This window comes from Neltuma alba, unplaced genomic scaffold (assembly GCF_004799145.2).
Source record: "Neltuma alba isolate B1F8T4 unplaced genomic scaffold, ASM479914v2 tig00001667_pilon, whole genome shotgun sequence".
NCBI lineage: Eukaryota > Viridiplantae > Streptophyta > Magnoliopsida > Fabales > Fabaceae > Neltuma > Neltuma alba.
Window position 1 is genome coordinate 1 of NW_021632562.1, and position 16,109 is coordinate 16,109.

Here is a 16,109-nt window from a genome sequence, read left to right on the forward strand (position 1 = left end):
GCAGCAAGGATTTAAGGAATTTCAGTCAGAGGTAGAAGCAAATAGATTATTTGATGTTGGAGTTGAATGTTTTCCTTTATATTGAAATCCAACGCATTAATTTGTCTAGTGGTAATAAAGCTCAAGTTCAAAATGCAGGCAGAACTTTGATGGTTGTTCATCATAAGAACTTGGTTTCTCTGTTGGCTATTGTAACGATGATGACATGAAGAAGTACTAGTTTATGAATACATGAATGAAGGAAATCTTCGACAGAAATTATCAGGTTTGTTAAGTCCTTGCGTTTGAAGTCTCAACAATCAGGTTACTTAGTTTGTGGGTGACATGACATGTTTTTCTATGTCACAACCTAAATATTTTGCAGATAAGAACACGTGCCCTTTGAAATGGAATGAGAGACTTCAGATAGCATTAGATGCCGCATGTGGTGAGTAAAATCCTCTTTTCCTCTCTTTGAAATTATCAATCCATATTCCTTCGCTTTCATTCTTTTTAACTGTATGTTTCAGTGTTCTGTTATGTTAGCTTCAGAAATTATCTTGTTCCTCAATAAAAATTGCAGGATTGGACTATCTCCATAATGGTTGTAAGCCAGCAATAATCCATAGAGATTTAAAAACCGCTAACATCTTGCTAAGCAAAAACATGCAAGCCAAGATTGCTGACTTGGGTTGTCCAGAGCTTTTGCCAATGACATTGACACTCACATTTCAACTCGTCCAGTAGGCACATTTGGTTACCTCGACCCTGAGTATGTTGTTATATAATAAATTTTTGTTATCATTTTTTCTTTTCCAATCTTGTTGATCCCCAAAATATAAATTGTTCTATTTCCTCAACTTCAGCAAAATATAATATAGAATAGCTTATCAGCAACTTGTTCATCATTCAACCCCATCTGGCAATACATATAACTCAGCTTAGCGTAATAACCGCAGCCTTGAATTTTAGCATTGATGGTTAATAAAGCACCTGCTTAGCTAATCTTTCTTCAAAGACTGATTAATCTTTCAAAATTGCAGGTTCCACAGAACTGGAAACCTGAATAAAAAAAGTGATATTTATAGTTTTGGGATAATTCTACTTGAGCTAATGACTGGCCAGCCAGCAATAACGGGAACATCTGACAGCATACGTCACATATCTGATTGGGTTAGTCCAAAGCTTGAGACTGGGGATATCCAAGCCATTGTGGATCCAAGATTAGAGGGAAAATTCAGCAGTGCTTCAGCATGGAAGTTTCTAGAAATAGCCATGTCTTGCATTACACAAACAGCAATCCAAAGACCTGATATAAGTTCTGTTGTAATTGATCTAAAGCAATGTTGGCTATGGAAACATCAATTGAAATGCAGAGAAAGCAGCAGTTTAATCCCAAGCACTACATTGGAAGGAAGCTATTCTCAGTCAGCACCATACTCACCACCATCTGCAAGGTGTAGCTGTTTGTAGAGGCATGCGTGGTCTTTCTCTGGATCATTCATAACTACTACAGAGATTTGTTTCGGGTGGTCAACTGTTTGCTTGCTTTGTTTAATTATGTAAAATAAAAAGGTATACATTTGGAAAAAATTACAAAGCAGTACACAATTTGGAGTCAATCAGTCAGGATACTACTCACTATTACCTTTATTTCTTTCCTGTAGTTCCAAATGACGAATAAATCCATTTTAGCTACACGTTTGTTTTTATGCTAGCATTCAAGTCAGCACTAACTTTCTGACATTCGTGTCTCCCACTATAACCTTTTCTATACTTTGCTTTTATTTTTTACACCTCACTCTTTAGCAACACATGGGTCACTACTCCTTCAAACCACATATTACTTATCTTTTCCTCTAAAGTATAAGTTCTTTCACAAATATCCGGCTTCACCTCAATTATATATCGTTCAAAGTTCCTAGACAAATCTGAATTAGAATAACCACCCTTCTGTTATATTTTACCTTAATTATAAAGACATTTTTATTTATTTAGAAAACATAAAGTTTTTATATCCATATTGTTAATTAAAATTTATATTACATATGCCTATTTGCTTATATACCCTTCACTGTAATAAATCTCTAATTCATCTTAATATCTGTGTCAAATGTACAAGTTTAAATAAATATGTTTAAAAGTTTTATTTATAAATTAATTAATATATATTCATATAACACCTGCAAGTCTATTATAAACAAGTTGTAGTTAAATTAACTACAACTTGTTTCTAATTAGTTGGTCCAGAGGTAGTATCAAGTCTATTTTTCGTACAAAAAATAATCTAATAAGAATTAAAAAATATATGTATTAAAATTATTTAATTTTTTCATTAAAAAATTACTTTAACGTTGGCTAACAAATAAGTATTTCAATAATTGTCAAACTTTAAATAGCATATTAATGTGAAATATACAACTTATGCCTTCATAGAAGATTGATATGTTTTCAAGTATAATTATGTGTGATTTTTTAAAAACAGTGCAAGGAAATCGTATAACTTGATTACAATTAAATTATACTTACGTTAAGATGACATTTTAGTGTTTATTTAGCATCACTTATATACAAACACTTATAAATACGTTTCATAAAAATTTAGATAATTTTTTTTTTATATACTTGTTTATATTTTATAAATCATGACTGAAAAGTTTATTACAAAACCATATTTAAAAAAGCCCTCCTTATCCTTAAGAGAATGATCTTCTGTATCCAGTGGAGTTCTGTCAGCCTTTTCTGTTTTGGGTTTATCGAGGAAGAGGCATAATAGTCGAAGTGGGGTTCGATGATTGCTTCTTTGTCTTGATATACGCAGAGATGAAGATGGTGATGTTTCAGGAGAGCTATCCACCATTTTTTATATTTTCCTTAATTGACGAATTTTTTCTGTGTGTCTGTGTATATAATAACACACACCCACAGAGTGTGTGGTGTGTACACACATCCTGAATCATTGACCGCATACCAGTTGGGTTTAAGGAACTTAGGGCCCATTTGGCAGAGTGGTAGAAATCTCCATAAAACACATTTCACGTGAGTCGAGACAAAACTCTTCACACATACTTGTTTTGTATTTACAAATCACTATTAAAAAATTACTTATAAACTGTTCCAAATAAGCTCTTAGCCATGTTTGTGCCAAATAAAGAAACTTGAAACCTAAGCCGGCAAGCTGGAATTAGTGTAACTCCTCCAATCTTTGATAAAAGACCTAATTGTTGAGTTGGTTTTAGTCCTAAATATAATATCCATTTATCATATTTATCAGTTTGTTCTAAATTACCTCTATGGATACTCCCTGAACCATAATCAAATAGAAGAGAAAGAGAGAGGTATAAAAAAGATGATTATGGTATTTTAGGAAAAATATGTCACATTTTTATAATTAACTAACTTACCTAACTTCTTAATTTAATCAAATAGTTAAAGGGTCTTATATAAGGATCGGAGGAGTAGTAAAAAGCAAATTTCAAAGGATGCCTTACAAATTCTTCCCAACGGTCTCTTTCTACAACCGCCATATATCAAAAGAAAAAAAAATATGATAGAATTTACGACAGGAGATTTTCTAATGTAATAAATCACAAAATTTAATTTTTGCAAATCCCTTTTTTTTGTACAACAAAATATTCCATCAAACATTAATTTAAATTTTTTTTCCGTTTTCATCACAAATTTCCATTGCAATTTTTAATGTTTAATGACTTCAAGAATCATATATAATATTAATATCAATATAAAATATAAAATTAATAGCGTGTTGTTAATATATAGGCTGTAAATTACAGTCATGCTTATTTTATTATTCCATGCAAAAGCTTAGTGAAACATCAAATAGTTCATTTCCGAGACCAACTATAGCAATATTGTAGACCATCTGTGCCTCCTTTTAACTAAAGCCACTTTAGTAATCCAAATTAATTGAATTATTATACTTTAGTCCTTTTTTGTCTACGAAAATTCCATACTAACTCATTTTCTGCTCATGAAAGCAGAGCCAGTAGTTTAAGCTACCCAGTTCATTTCTCTTTGTTCCTCTCTTATGAACTTGAAAACATGAAGAACACCATCATCACTGAGGATTCTGGCTTCTTCCTTTGTGACTATTGTTTCATTCATGCAAGTTGTTGCATATGATGGCAGCGACTCCGGTGAGGATTCCTAGCTGATCACTTCATTTTCTTCACTTTTTGTTATTTTTCTTCCATGCTTCAGTCATATATGCTTCTCAAGTTGAACACCTATATATATATATATATATATATATATATATTATATATATGATAACAACAGAAACAAAATAACTAAACAAATACAGATCCACTAAAAAACTATAAGAATGTCAAGGATTTAATCAACCAAAACTAACACACACACACAGTAGATCAAGATTGCAAGAGGAAAATAAAATGACTACTCCTTAAACCCACTGAGGAATTTCCTTTAAATCAACAAAGTATAAAGAGTTATAAATATACTACCTCCATCTCACTAATATATATAAGGTTTTTTTTTTCCAAAATTCTTATTTTTCAATTTATAAAGTATTTTTCATAATTTTGAGAGCAATATAGTTAATACTACTATTTTATCTATAAATGTCCCTGAGATTGTTGAAAGCACTTTCAAATAATTAATTATTGTAATTAGATTTTAAGAGAATCAACTGTATGTAATTAGAGAAGGGCTCATTAAAACAACAAACGCAAAACTTGGGATGCAAAATACTCCTCTAGTTCTTAATAAAAAACTTAATTAAATAATTTGAGTAAACTAAGAATATAGTTATATAGTTAGTATAATTTTTTTTAAATACCCTAAACATCTTTTTAATTTCCTTCTCCCCTCTCCTACTTGATTATTGTTGGAGGAATATCAATAGGGTTAATTTGAAAAAAAAATTGATGAATTTGCGAAATAATTCTTATATATAGGACTAACATTAACTTCCTAATTAATTCCTATATTAAGAACTGGAGGGTAATAAACATTTTTTTCTTGGTGGTTGTAAGGTAGTTTATGAACTCTATTTAACCTGAATGTAAGCTACTTTTATTTTTTTATATTTTCTTTAAATGTGATATTAACATTAAAATCCCAAATTATCCACAAGATTAAATTAAAAGTGGGGAGTCATCCGTAGTTAAATTAAAAATGTCTGAAATAATAAAAGAAGGGGTATATGCATATACTACCTTATTTTAAATAACTATGCCAGGATAAATATCTGAGATGGGTTTTGTCTCATAAGGTGTAAAATAAGTTCTTGTTAAGTGAGGAACTAGTTTCGATACTCATCACTTTGATGAGCACTCTAAATCATCAAATTTGGACTATCTATATCTTATTTGGATGATCTACATTTAAAATCTTAATTAACTATTTTTTTGAAAAAATGATAATTAAAAGATTATTTCTAAATAAAAATAAAAAAGAAATCAAATCTGAACCATCCTAATAAGATATAGATGATTTAGATCTAATAAGCACCGAAACTGGTTCTGTTAGGGATTATTGGAGCTTGTCAAACAAGCTTAGCTTAATTTTAAGATATCGTGTGATTATTTTGTGATCTATAATCAGGGGTGATAAGCATCGATTGTGGGCTCAACCAAATGGGTTATTATTGGGACGACGATGGTTTTTATTACAAGGCAGATAGTTCAAAGTTTGTAGAATCTGGGGAATTACAAAGAGTATCTTCTGAGTACACCTTGACGAGTGAGGACGAACAGCTAGGGCCACAACTGAACACCTTGAGAAACTTCCCGGAAGGAAAAAGGAACTGTTACACGTTCAGACCCAAACATGGCAGAAACAACAAATATCTCGTCAGGGCTTTCTTCAGATACGGAAACTATGACCACAAAGATTTTATTCCAGTCTTTGAGATGCATCTCGGTCTCAATTATTGGACAACAATTGATGAGTTATCTGGTTCTAATGATATAGTAAGAACCGACATTATTCATGTCGCCTTGTCCGACCACATTGACGTGTGTCTTGTAAACATAGGCCGAGGAATACCCTTCATTTCCTTGTTAGAGCTTTATCCTTTGCCATTTCGTCTATATCATGCCACGTATGAAGCCAGTTTACTGCCATTAAAACTCATCTCACGAGCTAGCTTGGGTGTGGTTGAAGACTCTGTTTTCATCAGGTGACTTCACTAACTTAAACTGTAGTGTAGGTTACAGTACAAACCAGATGTTATATTTAAGATGGGAGGTAGTATTATGATGAACATAAAAATAAGTGGAATTTCAGTGACCATTCTTGTTCAAATACTTAATGCAGATACTCTGATGATATCTACGGGAGGTCCTGGTTCACAAAAGCCACATTGGACAACTCAGTGCCAATCAACACATCATCAGAAGCCATTGACAATGATTCCACAGAGTACAAACTACCAAAGGAAGTTTTGAGCACGGCAATCCAATCACTAAATCCTTCATTTTCCTTGAACATCAGTTGGGATTATGACACGCATCATGAATATTATGTTTATCTTCATTTTTTTGACTTCGTGGAGCAATCTCAATACCAGAAAAGAATTATGAAGATTGCTTTTACTGATACAATCCAAGACTCTGTAGCTCTTGAATACCAGCAACTCCAAACCAAGTCTTCTCCAATTCCAAAAGGAGTCTCTCTGACTACTATTTCGATCACATCCTCGCCAGGTTCTAGTTTGCCTCCGATGATCAATGCTTATGAGATCTATAAAGTACCACGCCAACCCAATTCAACAACCGATCCAGATGATGGCAAGTATACTTGATAATTTCTATTTTGTTATTGTATTGTATCCTTTTCCTTTTTCACTTATGAACGACGGCTAAGTTGGCTTGTTATTTAATTTCTTAATATTCGTAAAACCTGGAACTCTACTACAGTTGATGCTATGCGGAATATCAAACACGGTTATGATATCCTGAGAATCAGTTGGCAAGGAGATCCCTGCATGCCAAAAGCTTATAGATGGGAAGGTGTAACTTGCAATTACTCTCAAAACTTTCCAAGGGTCATTTCATTGTGAGTAGTTTTGTCCTGCAGCATTTTTCATGCATGCTGCTTAATTAATGATATGTTAGTATTATTGAACAGAAAAAGAGCTGTGACTCCCAAAATAAATAAACCATTCTTTGTAATTTATGAATAGGAACTTGAGCTCAAGCAAATTAGAAGGAGAGATGGATGGTTATTTCTCTAAACTCGAGATGCTGGGGTCCTTGTAAGTATCTTCTATGTAAAGTCAGCTCAAATTTTCCAAACGCTGCACACACACACAATAATGAGTTTTCCGTTGTAGAGATTTATCAAACAACCAGCTGACAGGAGAAATCCCACAATCTTTAGCAAAACTAGCCAATTTGAAAATACTGTAAGTTGCAATGCTTTGGCATAGTATAATAATACTATCTCTTGTTTATTAAGTCTTGCAATTTAATTATCTCACGTGATATTTGCAGTAATTTGACAGGAAATAATTTCTTTGGTTCAGTTCCTGAGGTTCTGACTCTGAGGGCGAAATCCGGTTGGACACTGCGGTTTGTTCTTATTCTATATATGTGTGTGTGTATTTATAGTCGTATTCATTTCCGAGGTCTTACTAATATTATACATGTCATCAACCATTTACTTGTACGGTAAGCTGACTCTTTTATATATTCTACTCCTAGTTTGGATGGAAATCCAGGCCTATGTCAAACAGCAGGCTCTTGCAAAACCAAAAAGCTGATCGGACCACTTGTTGCCTCAGCGTTAGTTTCTATGGCAGCACTTGTAATAATAGCTCATGTTCCTATAATGCTGCACATACGTAAAAGAAAACAGCAAAATGGTAAGAAAGCTCCCCAAGTACATATCCCCCAATAAAAAGCTTTTCATTATTCTGCTCAATCATATATATCATTTTGGGTTCATTTGCAAATTCAGTTGTATACATGTATAATGCTATTGTTGATCTGATGCATATATTGCTGCAGTGATGTTGTGTAAGAAAGGTGGTGATCTTAAACCAAAATGTCAAGCATTTTGTCAGGATGAAGTTCTTAGTATTACCAATAACTTTAAATCAGTAATTGGAGAAGGGGGGTTTGGAAAAGTGTACCTTGGAAAATTACAAGATGGTACACAAGTTGCAGTAAAATTACTTTCTAAGTCATCACAACAAGGATTTAATGAGTTTGAATCAGAGGTTAGCAATTAAAATCGCTTATTAATAGTATTAGATATTCAAAAGTTTAGGCTATTATATTATACTGCTATACATTATGTGACAAAGGTAAAGGTTCAAATTGCAGGCAAAATTATTATCCATGGTTTATCATAAGAACTTGCTTTCTCTTGTTGGTTACTGTGACAATGGTGACATAAGAGCATTGATTTATGAATATATGGCAAAGGGAAATCTCCATCACCAATTGTCAGGTTTGTTAAGTCTTATTTTTCACCTCACAATTATAACATAACATGATGTTAATTCAAGATTAAGAGTATGTTTTTCGTTTTAACTTAGGTGACCAATATTATTTTAGATTTTTCCTTACAGTTTTCAAGGTTCAGGGTGTTTCAAAGAACGATGCATGACTTCTTGCACAACATGAATGTTTTGCAGGTAAAAACCCTTATGTTTTAAAGTGGAATGAGAGACTTCAAATAGCATTAGATGCAGCGTGTGGTATGTAAACTTTTTTTTTTTTTCCATTTCTTCCTTATCTTTGCATTATAGCTATCCTTTTTCCTTTATGTTTTTCTATAACTTATATTCTTTACCTTTTATTTGAGCTCAAGTCTTTATTTGTTCGATGGAAATGCAGGGCTAAACTATCTACACAATTGCTGTAACCCACCAATAATTCATAGAGACCTAAAATCATTTAATATCTTGCTAAGTGAAAACATGCTTGCTAAGATTGCTGATTTTGGACTATGTAAAGCTTTTACAAGTGACACCGACACTCACATTTCAACTCGTCCGGCTGGCACGTTTGGTTACATAGATCCTGAGTACGTTATTGATTACAATATTTTCTACTATATTGTTTTCAATCCTTGATAATTAAAGAGTTTGCTCTATATATTCTCCTCAATCTTAAGCAGAATTTTTGAGGATAGGTAGCATATTCACTGTTCAAATCCATCTAGCAATACATATAATTGTTAACTTTTAAAGTAATCTAGAATTGAATAGAGCAATGGGTGGGCTGAAAATGAACAATTTCTTGTTTCAGATTTTATAGATTTGGAAACTTGCACAAATCCAGCGATGTTTACAGTTTTGGGATAATTCTACTTGAGTTGATGACGGGTCGATCAGCAATTATGAGAACAGCTGAAGGCAGGAGTCACATTGTTGATTGGATCAGTCCAAAGTTTGAGGCTGGGGATATAGAATCCATTATGGATCCAAAGTTAGAGGGGAACTTCAATATCTCTTCAGCAAGAAAGGTTTTAGAGATAGCCATGTGTTGCATTAAACCAAGTGGTGTGAAAAGACCAGATATAAGTAATGTAGAGAATTATCTAAAGCAATGTTTGGCCTCGGACACATTGCCTGAAGGTGCAGAAAGCAGCAGTTTATTCTCAAGCACCACATTTGATTCCAGTTTTTATCAATGTGGATCATCACACTCACCGCCATTATCTGTCAGGGAAGAATGTTTGTAGCGACAAGTTAATTCATGTAAGTTTTTCTCAATCATAGCACTGTAAATTATAAATTTTGTGTATTGAACTTAGCCAACAATCAAGGTTGTCAAGCTCACGATAAACCCGTGAGAATGAGATAAACTTGAATCGTAAAATCGTAAGAGTTTACTTTTATTAATAAACTGGTATTAAAAGTATATAATCAAATAATTAATATATAAAAAATGAGAATAATTTCATTTAAATATATTTTAAATTTAAATAATTAAAATTATATCCATCAATTATCATAATTTATCACATTCAATAAAGAAATTTTTATAAAATTCATATATAAAGTCACTAAACATAATCAAATCTACAAATTTAGCACGAGTTTAAGAGCGAGTTAATACAATTTTGTAAGTTTAAAACGTAAAAACGGTAAACTCGATAAATGAACTCGTAAGTTTAACTGAGTTTACAGTTATCACGAGTTTAAGAGTGAATCGACACGATTTTGTTAGTTTAAAACATAAAAACATTAAATTCGAAGAGTCAACTCGTGAGTTTGACAACAATGTTAACAATTGCTTTGAATAGAATTACATCATGCCATATATGTAGCTGACCCCGCCTAAGAAAAGACTTTGTTGTTGTTATTGATGTTGAACTTTGCGAACAACTACACATGACATGTAATTAACAAGTAGACTTATATCACCTTTAATTTTATGAATATTTTCATCTTTAATTTTATGAATATTGAACATTGTTAATTATTTCTTTGGTCCTATTTATAGGGTAGAGAGAAAAAAATGTTTTTTTAGTTCTATTTATAGGGTGCTGAAAGAAATTTTTTTTAATGGATGTACAATTTTAATTGTATTGATTTTATTTACATAAGGTGTAATGTATATTAAATATGAATAAAGTTAGAAAATTATTAAATTTTAAATGAGAGTTAATAAAATTTAAGATTTTCTTTGATTTATGTGAAATATATTAAAAGTTATTTATAAATAGAACCAGACTAATTAAAAGGGAAAATCCTAATAAAATCCGGTTGAAAAATTATCGTTTTAAAAATCAGACCAGATGTTAAGTCGAAAAAATCAGCGAGTCATGGTTCAAACGATTGGATCGGTTGGACCTTCTGGTTGGACCTGTAGTATAATAATTAGATAAAAAATAGCATTGTATGCATATATGATAATATATGTGCAAAAAATAAAATATACAATTTTTGGGTAATTTTAAAAAAATTAAATAGTTCAATTTCAGGTTACGGAATCGAATTAAAATAAAATTATCAATTTCATATTAATTAATTTTAATATAAGTAGCAGTAAATTGTAATTTACTTTTAAATAAAGCAGAAATTATAAATAATAAATAATTCAATATAAATATTTATCAATATAATCCATTTCTGTTTTGGTACTCACGTTTCATGTCCCTAGCTGAAGAACTTGACGCATGAAAGTTTAGATTGAAAACAATTTCATATATTCTTAATATTAATTTAACTTATTTCAAGTTTGAATTTTTTAATGTTAGCTTTTTTATCCACCTTGTCTTCTCGTTTCCAAGTCTTCTCTTTGAGTTTTTCGAGGTCTGCTTCTCTTCTACTGTTGCATATCACAATGTCTATCAAAAGTCAAAAGCTCACCAGTAGTCCTTTTTAATTTTCGTATTCCCACCTTTGTCCCTGGCCTTCTTTCTTCTTTTTGTATTTTGTTTTCTTCTTTCTCGTTTCAGATGTCATTTTCCTTCTCCTTCCGTCTTTTATTTTCATGCATCCATGCCTCCTAACTTCCGTTACAGACACTCACAGTGGCTGAGGGGGAAAAAAAAAGAAGTCGAATGGGCTTTCAATTGCAAAGAAAAATGGCGAACTTGCAAAGCAAGAGCAAAGAAAGAAGACGGAGCTCTCACGTTTGAGGTGGAAGTACGGACAGGATTCTGACCGGACGGTTTTCACATACTTGCTCCGGTTCCTGGACTTACGACGGTTGACGGCTTAATAGAAGCCAGATGACGAGTTAACATGGCCCAACTTCTAAAACGAGTTTTAAATCTGAACCAAGCCGGAGAAGGTTTCAGTAATACCTTGATCGGTCGGACTATTCGGTCTGGTCCAGATTTTTAAACACTAGTTAAAATATCTGAATTAAAACCTTTCTTTAATTAAAATGAAAAACTGATTATTTATCCCTCTCAAATAATCTCTAACCTCTTATGATTATTTTTAGAAACAAAAATCATAAAAAATTTTACAGTGTCTAAAACTTGTATGCATAACTAAAAGCTTTAAAAATATTTTAATAAAACATTTTAAATTTTAACATAAATAGCTTCAAAATAAATATTTTTTATTTTATGTTTGTCAATATTTATTTTAAGATCTTAAAATATTTTAATTACAAAAAATATTTAATATTGTGCTCTTACAATTTACGTTAGTTTTAGCTATTTCAGCATGCATTGGATTCCAACCCAAAGCATAATTTGTAACAACTTTAAATAAAATATTTCTTGTAAATAAGGTATTTTAAAATCTTAAAAATAAATATTTACAAGATAAAAATACAAAATATTTATTTAAAAGGTACTTATATTGTAATTTAAAATGTTCGAATAAAATATTTTTGAAAGTTTTGGCTACATATAGAAATTTAAACATTATAAAATTATTTATATATTTTTTAATCCCAAAAAATAATCATAAAAGAAGAAGAACTATTAGGAAAGGGTAAAAAATTAATTTTTTTAATTAACGAGGGTCATTCTGGCCATTTAATAATAATTAAAAATTTCTAATAAGACCTTATAGCTGATTAGAAATTTGTTAAAAATATACATCTAAATTTAAATTTAACTATTTTTTTATTTTTTCTTTTTGCCTAAACAAGCCACGTTTCACTATTTCATGGGACCCAATCTACATTTTTAATCAATGCCACCAAAATCACAGTTAGATTTGATCCGTTTTTTGTTTTTTTTATTTTTTGTTTTCTTTTTGAAATATTACAGGAAAATCGACTAGTCATTTATTCCTCCTTACGTCAATGGAGGTCATTCATTAGCAAATAGCCAAATGCCTGACGTGGGATGCTGACGTCCCTAACATCTCTAACCACCATTGAATGATTGATGATGAGCATTAGCCAAATCATATTAAACATCTCTAACGACCTCTTAATCAATAGGAGATCTTACATATAAAAGTTAATTAAGATGTTTATTTTAATATTAAATATAAGACTTTAATTTATTTAATCTCCAAGATTTATAATTTTTTTTCAAACAGTCCCTATTCATAAAAGGGTTTACATTAATAACATAGTGATCAAATAAAATGTCTTAAAAAAACCAATATATATTTATTATTTTAAAATATTAATTTAATTAGTTTTTTTAATATCTTTAAATTACTTAATTAGTTATCTAAAATCTTGTTTGTTATTATGTTTGAAATCACTTATAAATATATTTTATATAAGTCGAAATAAAATTTCTCTCACATATTTACCTCGTATTTTATAAATTATTATTAAAAAATTACTTATTATAAATTATTTCAAGGGCGACCTAACTTAATATGCAGAAAGCACATCATGCACAATGAGTCCAAAAAGAATCTGACAATATAGCATGTAAGCGTCGTTTTCTGGCACGGCGAACAAGGTGGAATAGTGGAGGAGGCAAGGGCATGGAATTTTGGCAGAGTAATGATTGCAGCTAAATTAATCAGTAATTAAAATACTACTCAAATGGATAAAAGCCAGGCTAACCCTGCTGGTTGGCACCCAGAATTTCTACTCAAAAGCACCCACCAGGCCACTACCTTTTTCGGCTTCCCGGAAGAAATAACAATAACATGAAGATGGAGAACAAGAAGACGCTACAATGGCTTCCTGTCTTGCAAGGTTTTGCTTCTTCCTTCTTCTTCGTCGTTTGCATCATCTCAGCACAGGCTCTGGCAGCTCATGCTGGCAATTCTGGTAAATTTAAACCTCTGTTCATCTCACCTCTCTTACTTTGTTTATTAATTAGTTTAAATTAGTTATTTTCTATGTGTGCATATATATATTTCAGGAGCTTTTTGGTTCAAGTCAAGAATCTTATGTCTTCATTGTTTAGAAGTCTGATTTTAGGTCATTAGTCTGGTTTTTTTTAAAATTTTTTGGGCCAACAAGTTATTATTCAAGACTTGATGATGCCTATTGTATGGTGTTTAACTTTTAGGTCCTCTGGCCTCGTTTATTTATTCATTTGTAAGTAATTTTATTTATGAGTAATAGCTACTCCTGTTTTTCAAACGATTGTAATTGTAAACTACTAAACTTATATTTTTAATTTTATATGAAAAAACTAATTTCAAAGTCCTTATAGTTTTTATCAATTTTGAATCAGGTCCCTATATTTTTTTTTTATTGGGTCCTTTAATTTTATAATGTTAAATCTGTTAGTCCCTTAAGAGTTAAATCTGCTAACAATGTTAAGTTTTCCGTTAGTCAAGTCTGAAACACTTTTGCCCTCTCTCCTTTCGCCATAGTCGACCCAGCTCTTCCTCTCCTTCATTCGTTCAACAAGTCTATCTTCTTATTCACCATTCTCCCTGCTTTTAACCTCTCCATAACACCTTCCCTTCTCTTGGCTATAATATCACCCAGACCCTCTTCGGCCATCTCACAGTCACTTGTCCATTGCCATCCAGCTTGAACCTCATTCGGAGAATTACAGTAACAAGAAAAGCATGAAAAAAGACGAAAGTATTGGGTTTGTGGGAAGAAAAGTGGTGAGTGATTCTTTTAAGCCCAACACCCAAAAACAAGTACCGTTGCAGAATCATCCATGGAGGTAAAAATGAAGTAGTATGAGAATCTGGATTCCTCTAGCCAGGCAAAATTAAATTTATGGCTAAAATTATGGAGAGGTTGAAAGCAACAGTGAGCCAATTATCAGTAGGGAGACGGTGGGTAAAGAGACGAAATCATGGAAAGAATGAAGGAGAGGGGAGAGCCTGGTTAGATGTGGTGGAAGGGGAGAGGAGGCAAAATATTTCAGACTTGGATTAACGGAAAATTTAACACTGTTAACAGATTTTACTCTAAGGTACTAAGATATTTAACATTATAAAATTAAAAGACCCAATAAAAAGAAAAGAAAACATAAGGACGTGATCCAAAATTAATAAAACTGTAAGGATCTTCACATTAGTTTTGTCATTTTATATTTATTATTAATTATTTCAGATAACATTTAAATAAAGACAAAGGTATCAAAATATAAAGGGTAAAAAACTTATTAAAAAATGTTTTTTATGTAATAATTACATAAATAATTTAATAAACGTTCCTTCCGATGTGTCATCATCGTCTAACTCATTAAGAGAAAAACACATAAATATAATGGATACTCCTTAATTCCAATCTCAAACTTATGTCACCACTGATTTGAAAAAAAAACAGTTAAAGCAATTAAATTAATTAATTTTGATTCTCAATTGAGTTAAATAAATTTTCTGTCTTATTATATATGTGAATTATTGACATGCAATAAAAAAGATTAGTAATAATCAAACCTGGCGTCTGGCGGGATGCTTTTGGCTCATGGCATTGACTAATGACTGACTTGTTTTTGCTTTTTCCACTTTTTGGTTATAATATAGGCAATTTATTAAGTTTTTTAATCTAATATATAAAGAACTCCAGAGTGATTATTATTCGAAAACAAGGGTGGATTAATAATTTTATAAAATATGAAATTTGAGCTCTTCAAACTTTGATCTAACAACCATTGAAATGGGAATTGGGGAGTGAATAGGGAAGCAGAAGCAAAAGGAAGCAGAGAGAATCCAAACCCGTATATTAATAATTTAATATTGATATTACTTTTTATTCCACTCGAATTTTCTAATTGCAGACGGCGGCACAAGGATTGATTGTGGGGCAAGAGAGAATTACACAGACCTGAAAACCAAATCTTCTTACGAAGCAGATGACGGTAGATTCGTTGAATTCGGCGAAGCGCACAATGTGTTGTCGAATTACAATAAAGAACAGATTGGGAATCAGCTGAAGACATTAAGAAGCTTTCCAGAAGGGAAAAGGAATTGCTACTCAGTGCCCACACCAAGCAAAAACCCATACTATCTCGTACGGGCATTCTTCGCATATGGGAACTACGATAATAGAACAAGAATGCCATCGTTCAATTTGTCCATTGGTGTCAATTACTGGGCGACAATTAACCCAACAGTTGGAGACATTGCACGTTTCGAGGTCATTCATGTGTCTCCAACTGATGATGACATCAATGTTTGTCTTGTAAACACAGGCCACAGAACACCCTTCATTTCATTGTTGGAAGTATTGCCATGGCAGAGTTCTAGGTATGATCAGACACCTTCGAGTTTATTAAGTCTCGTGTCACGCTCCAAGCTAGGCATGTCAGAAGAAGATTCTACGTACATCAGGTAA

General features: G+C 31.8%; 3 protein-coding genes and 1 pseudogene across 3 annotated transcripts in view; all 4 read left to right on the forward strand.

Moving 5' to 3' along the window:
- Positions 1–204: 204 nt before the first annotated feature.
- LOC114761112 (probable LRR receptor-like serine/threonine-protein kinase At4g29180) lies at positions 205–1,452 on the forward strand (annotated as a pseudogene).
- Positions 1,453–5,600: 4,148 nt separating this feature from the next.
- Positions 5,601–6,769, forward strand: LOC114761128 (putative leucine-rich repeat receptor-like protein kinase At2g19210). Its single transcript, XM_028950451.1, has 2 exons — positions 5,601–6,145; positions 6,283–6,769. Exons 1-2 carry the CDS (start codon positions 5,601–5,603, stop codon positions 6,767–6,769), a joined length of 1,032 nt encoding a protein of 343 aa, XP_028806284.1.
- A 1,027-nt stretch (positions 6,770–7,796) lies between these two features.
- Positions 7,797–9,691, forward strand: LOC114761118 (probable LRR receptor-like serine/threonine-protein kinase At4g29180). The gene is made up of 6 exons (XM_028950442.1): positions 7,797–7,831; positions 7,977–8,188; positions 8,295–8,421; positions 8,609–8,671; positions 8,811–9,000; positions 9,225–9,691. The coding sequence occupies exons 1-6, from the start codon at positions 7,798–7,800 to the stop codon at positions 9,658–9,660; spliced, it is 1,062 nt and encodes a 353-aa protein (XP_028806275.1). The 5' UTR covers position 7,797; the 3' UTR covers positions 9,661–9,691.
- A 3,819-nt stretch (positions 9,692–13,510) lies between these two features.
- LOC114761138 (putative leucine-rich repeat receptor-like protein kinase At2g19210) overlaps positions 13,511–16,109 on the forward strand; it is a 36,764-nt gene continuing 34,165 nt past the window's right edge. Inside the window, exons 1-2 of the mRNA XM_028950462.1 lie at positions 13,511–13,628; positions 15,553–16,105. Coding sequence (XP_028806295.1) covers positions 13,511–13,628; positions 15,553–16,105 — 671 coding nt within the window. The remainder of the gene's footprint in view (positions 13,629–15,552; positions 16,106–16,109) is intronic.

What these genes read in the sequence shown, in the direction of transcription:
- LOC114761128 (XM_028950451.1), top strand. Translation starts at nt 5,601, where the DNA reads ATGGGTTATTATTGGGACGACGATGGTTTTTATTACAAGGCAGATAGT. An exon ending in GAAGACTCTGTTTTCATCAG is followed by an intron (nt 6,146 to 6,282) that starts GTGACTTCACTA and finishes TACTTAATGCAG; the next exon opens with ATACTCTGATGATATCTACG.
- LOC114761118 (XM_028950442.1), top strand. Translation starts at nt 7,798, where the DNA reads ATGCTGCACATACGTAAAAGAAAACAGCAAAATG. An exon ending in TCTCCATCACCAATTGTCAG is followed by an intron (nt 8,422 to 8,608) that starts GTTTGTTAAGTC and finishes AATGTTTTGCAG; the next exon opens with GTAAAAACCCTTATGTTTTA. An exon ending in AGCATTAGATGCAGCGTGTG is followed by an intron (nt 8,672 to 8,810) that starts GTATGTAAACTT and finishes ATGGAAATGCAG; the next exon opens with GGCTAAACTATCTACACAAT.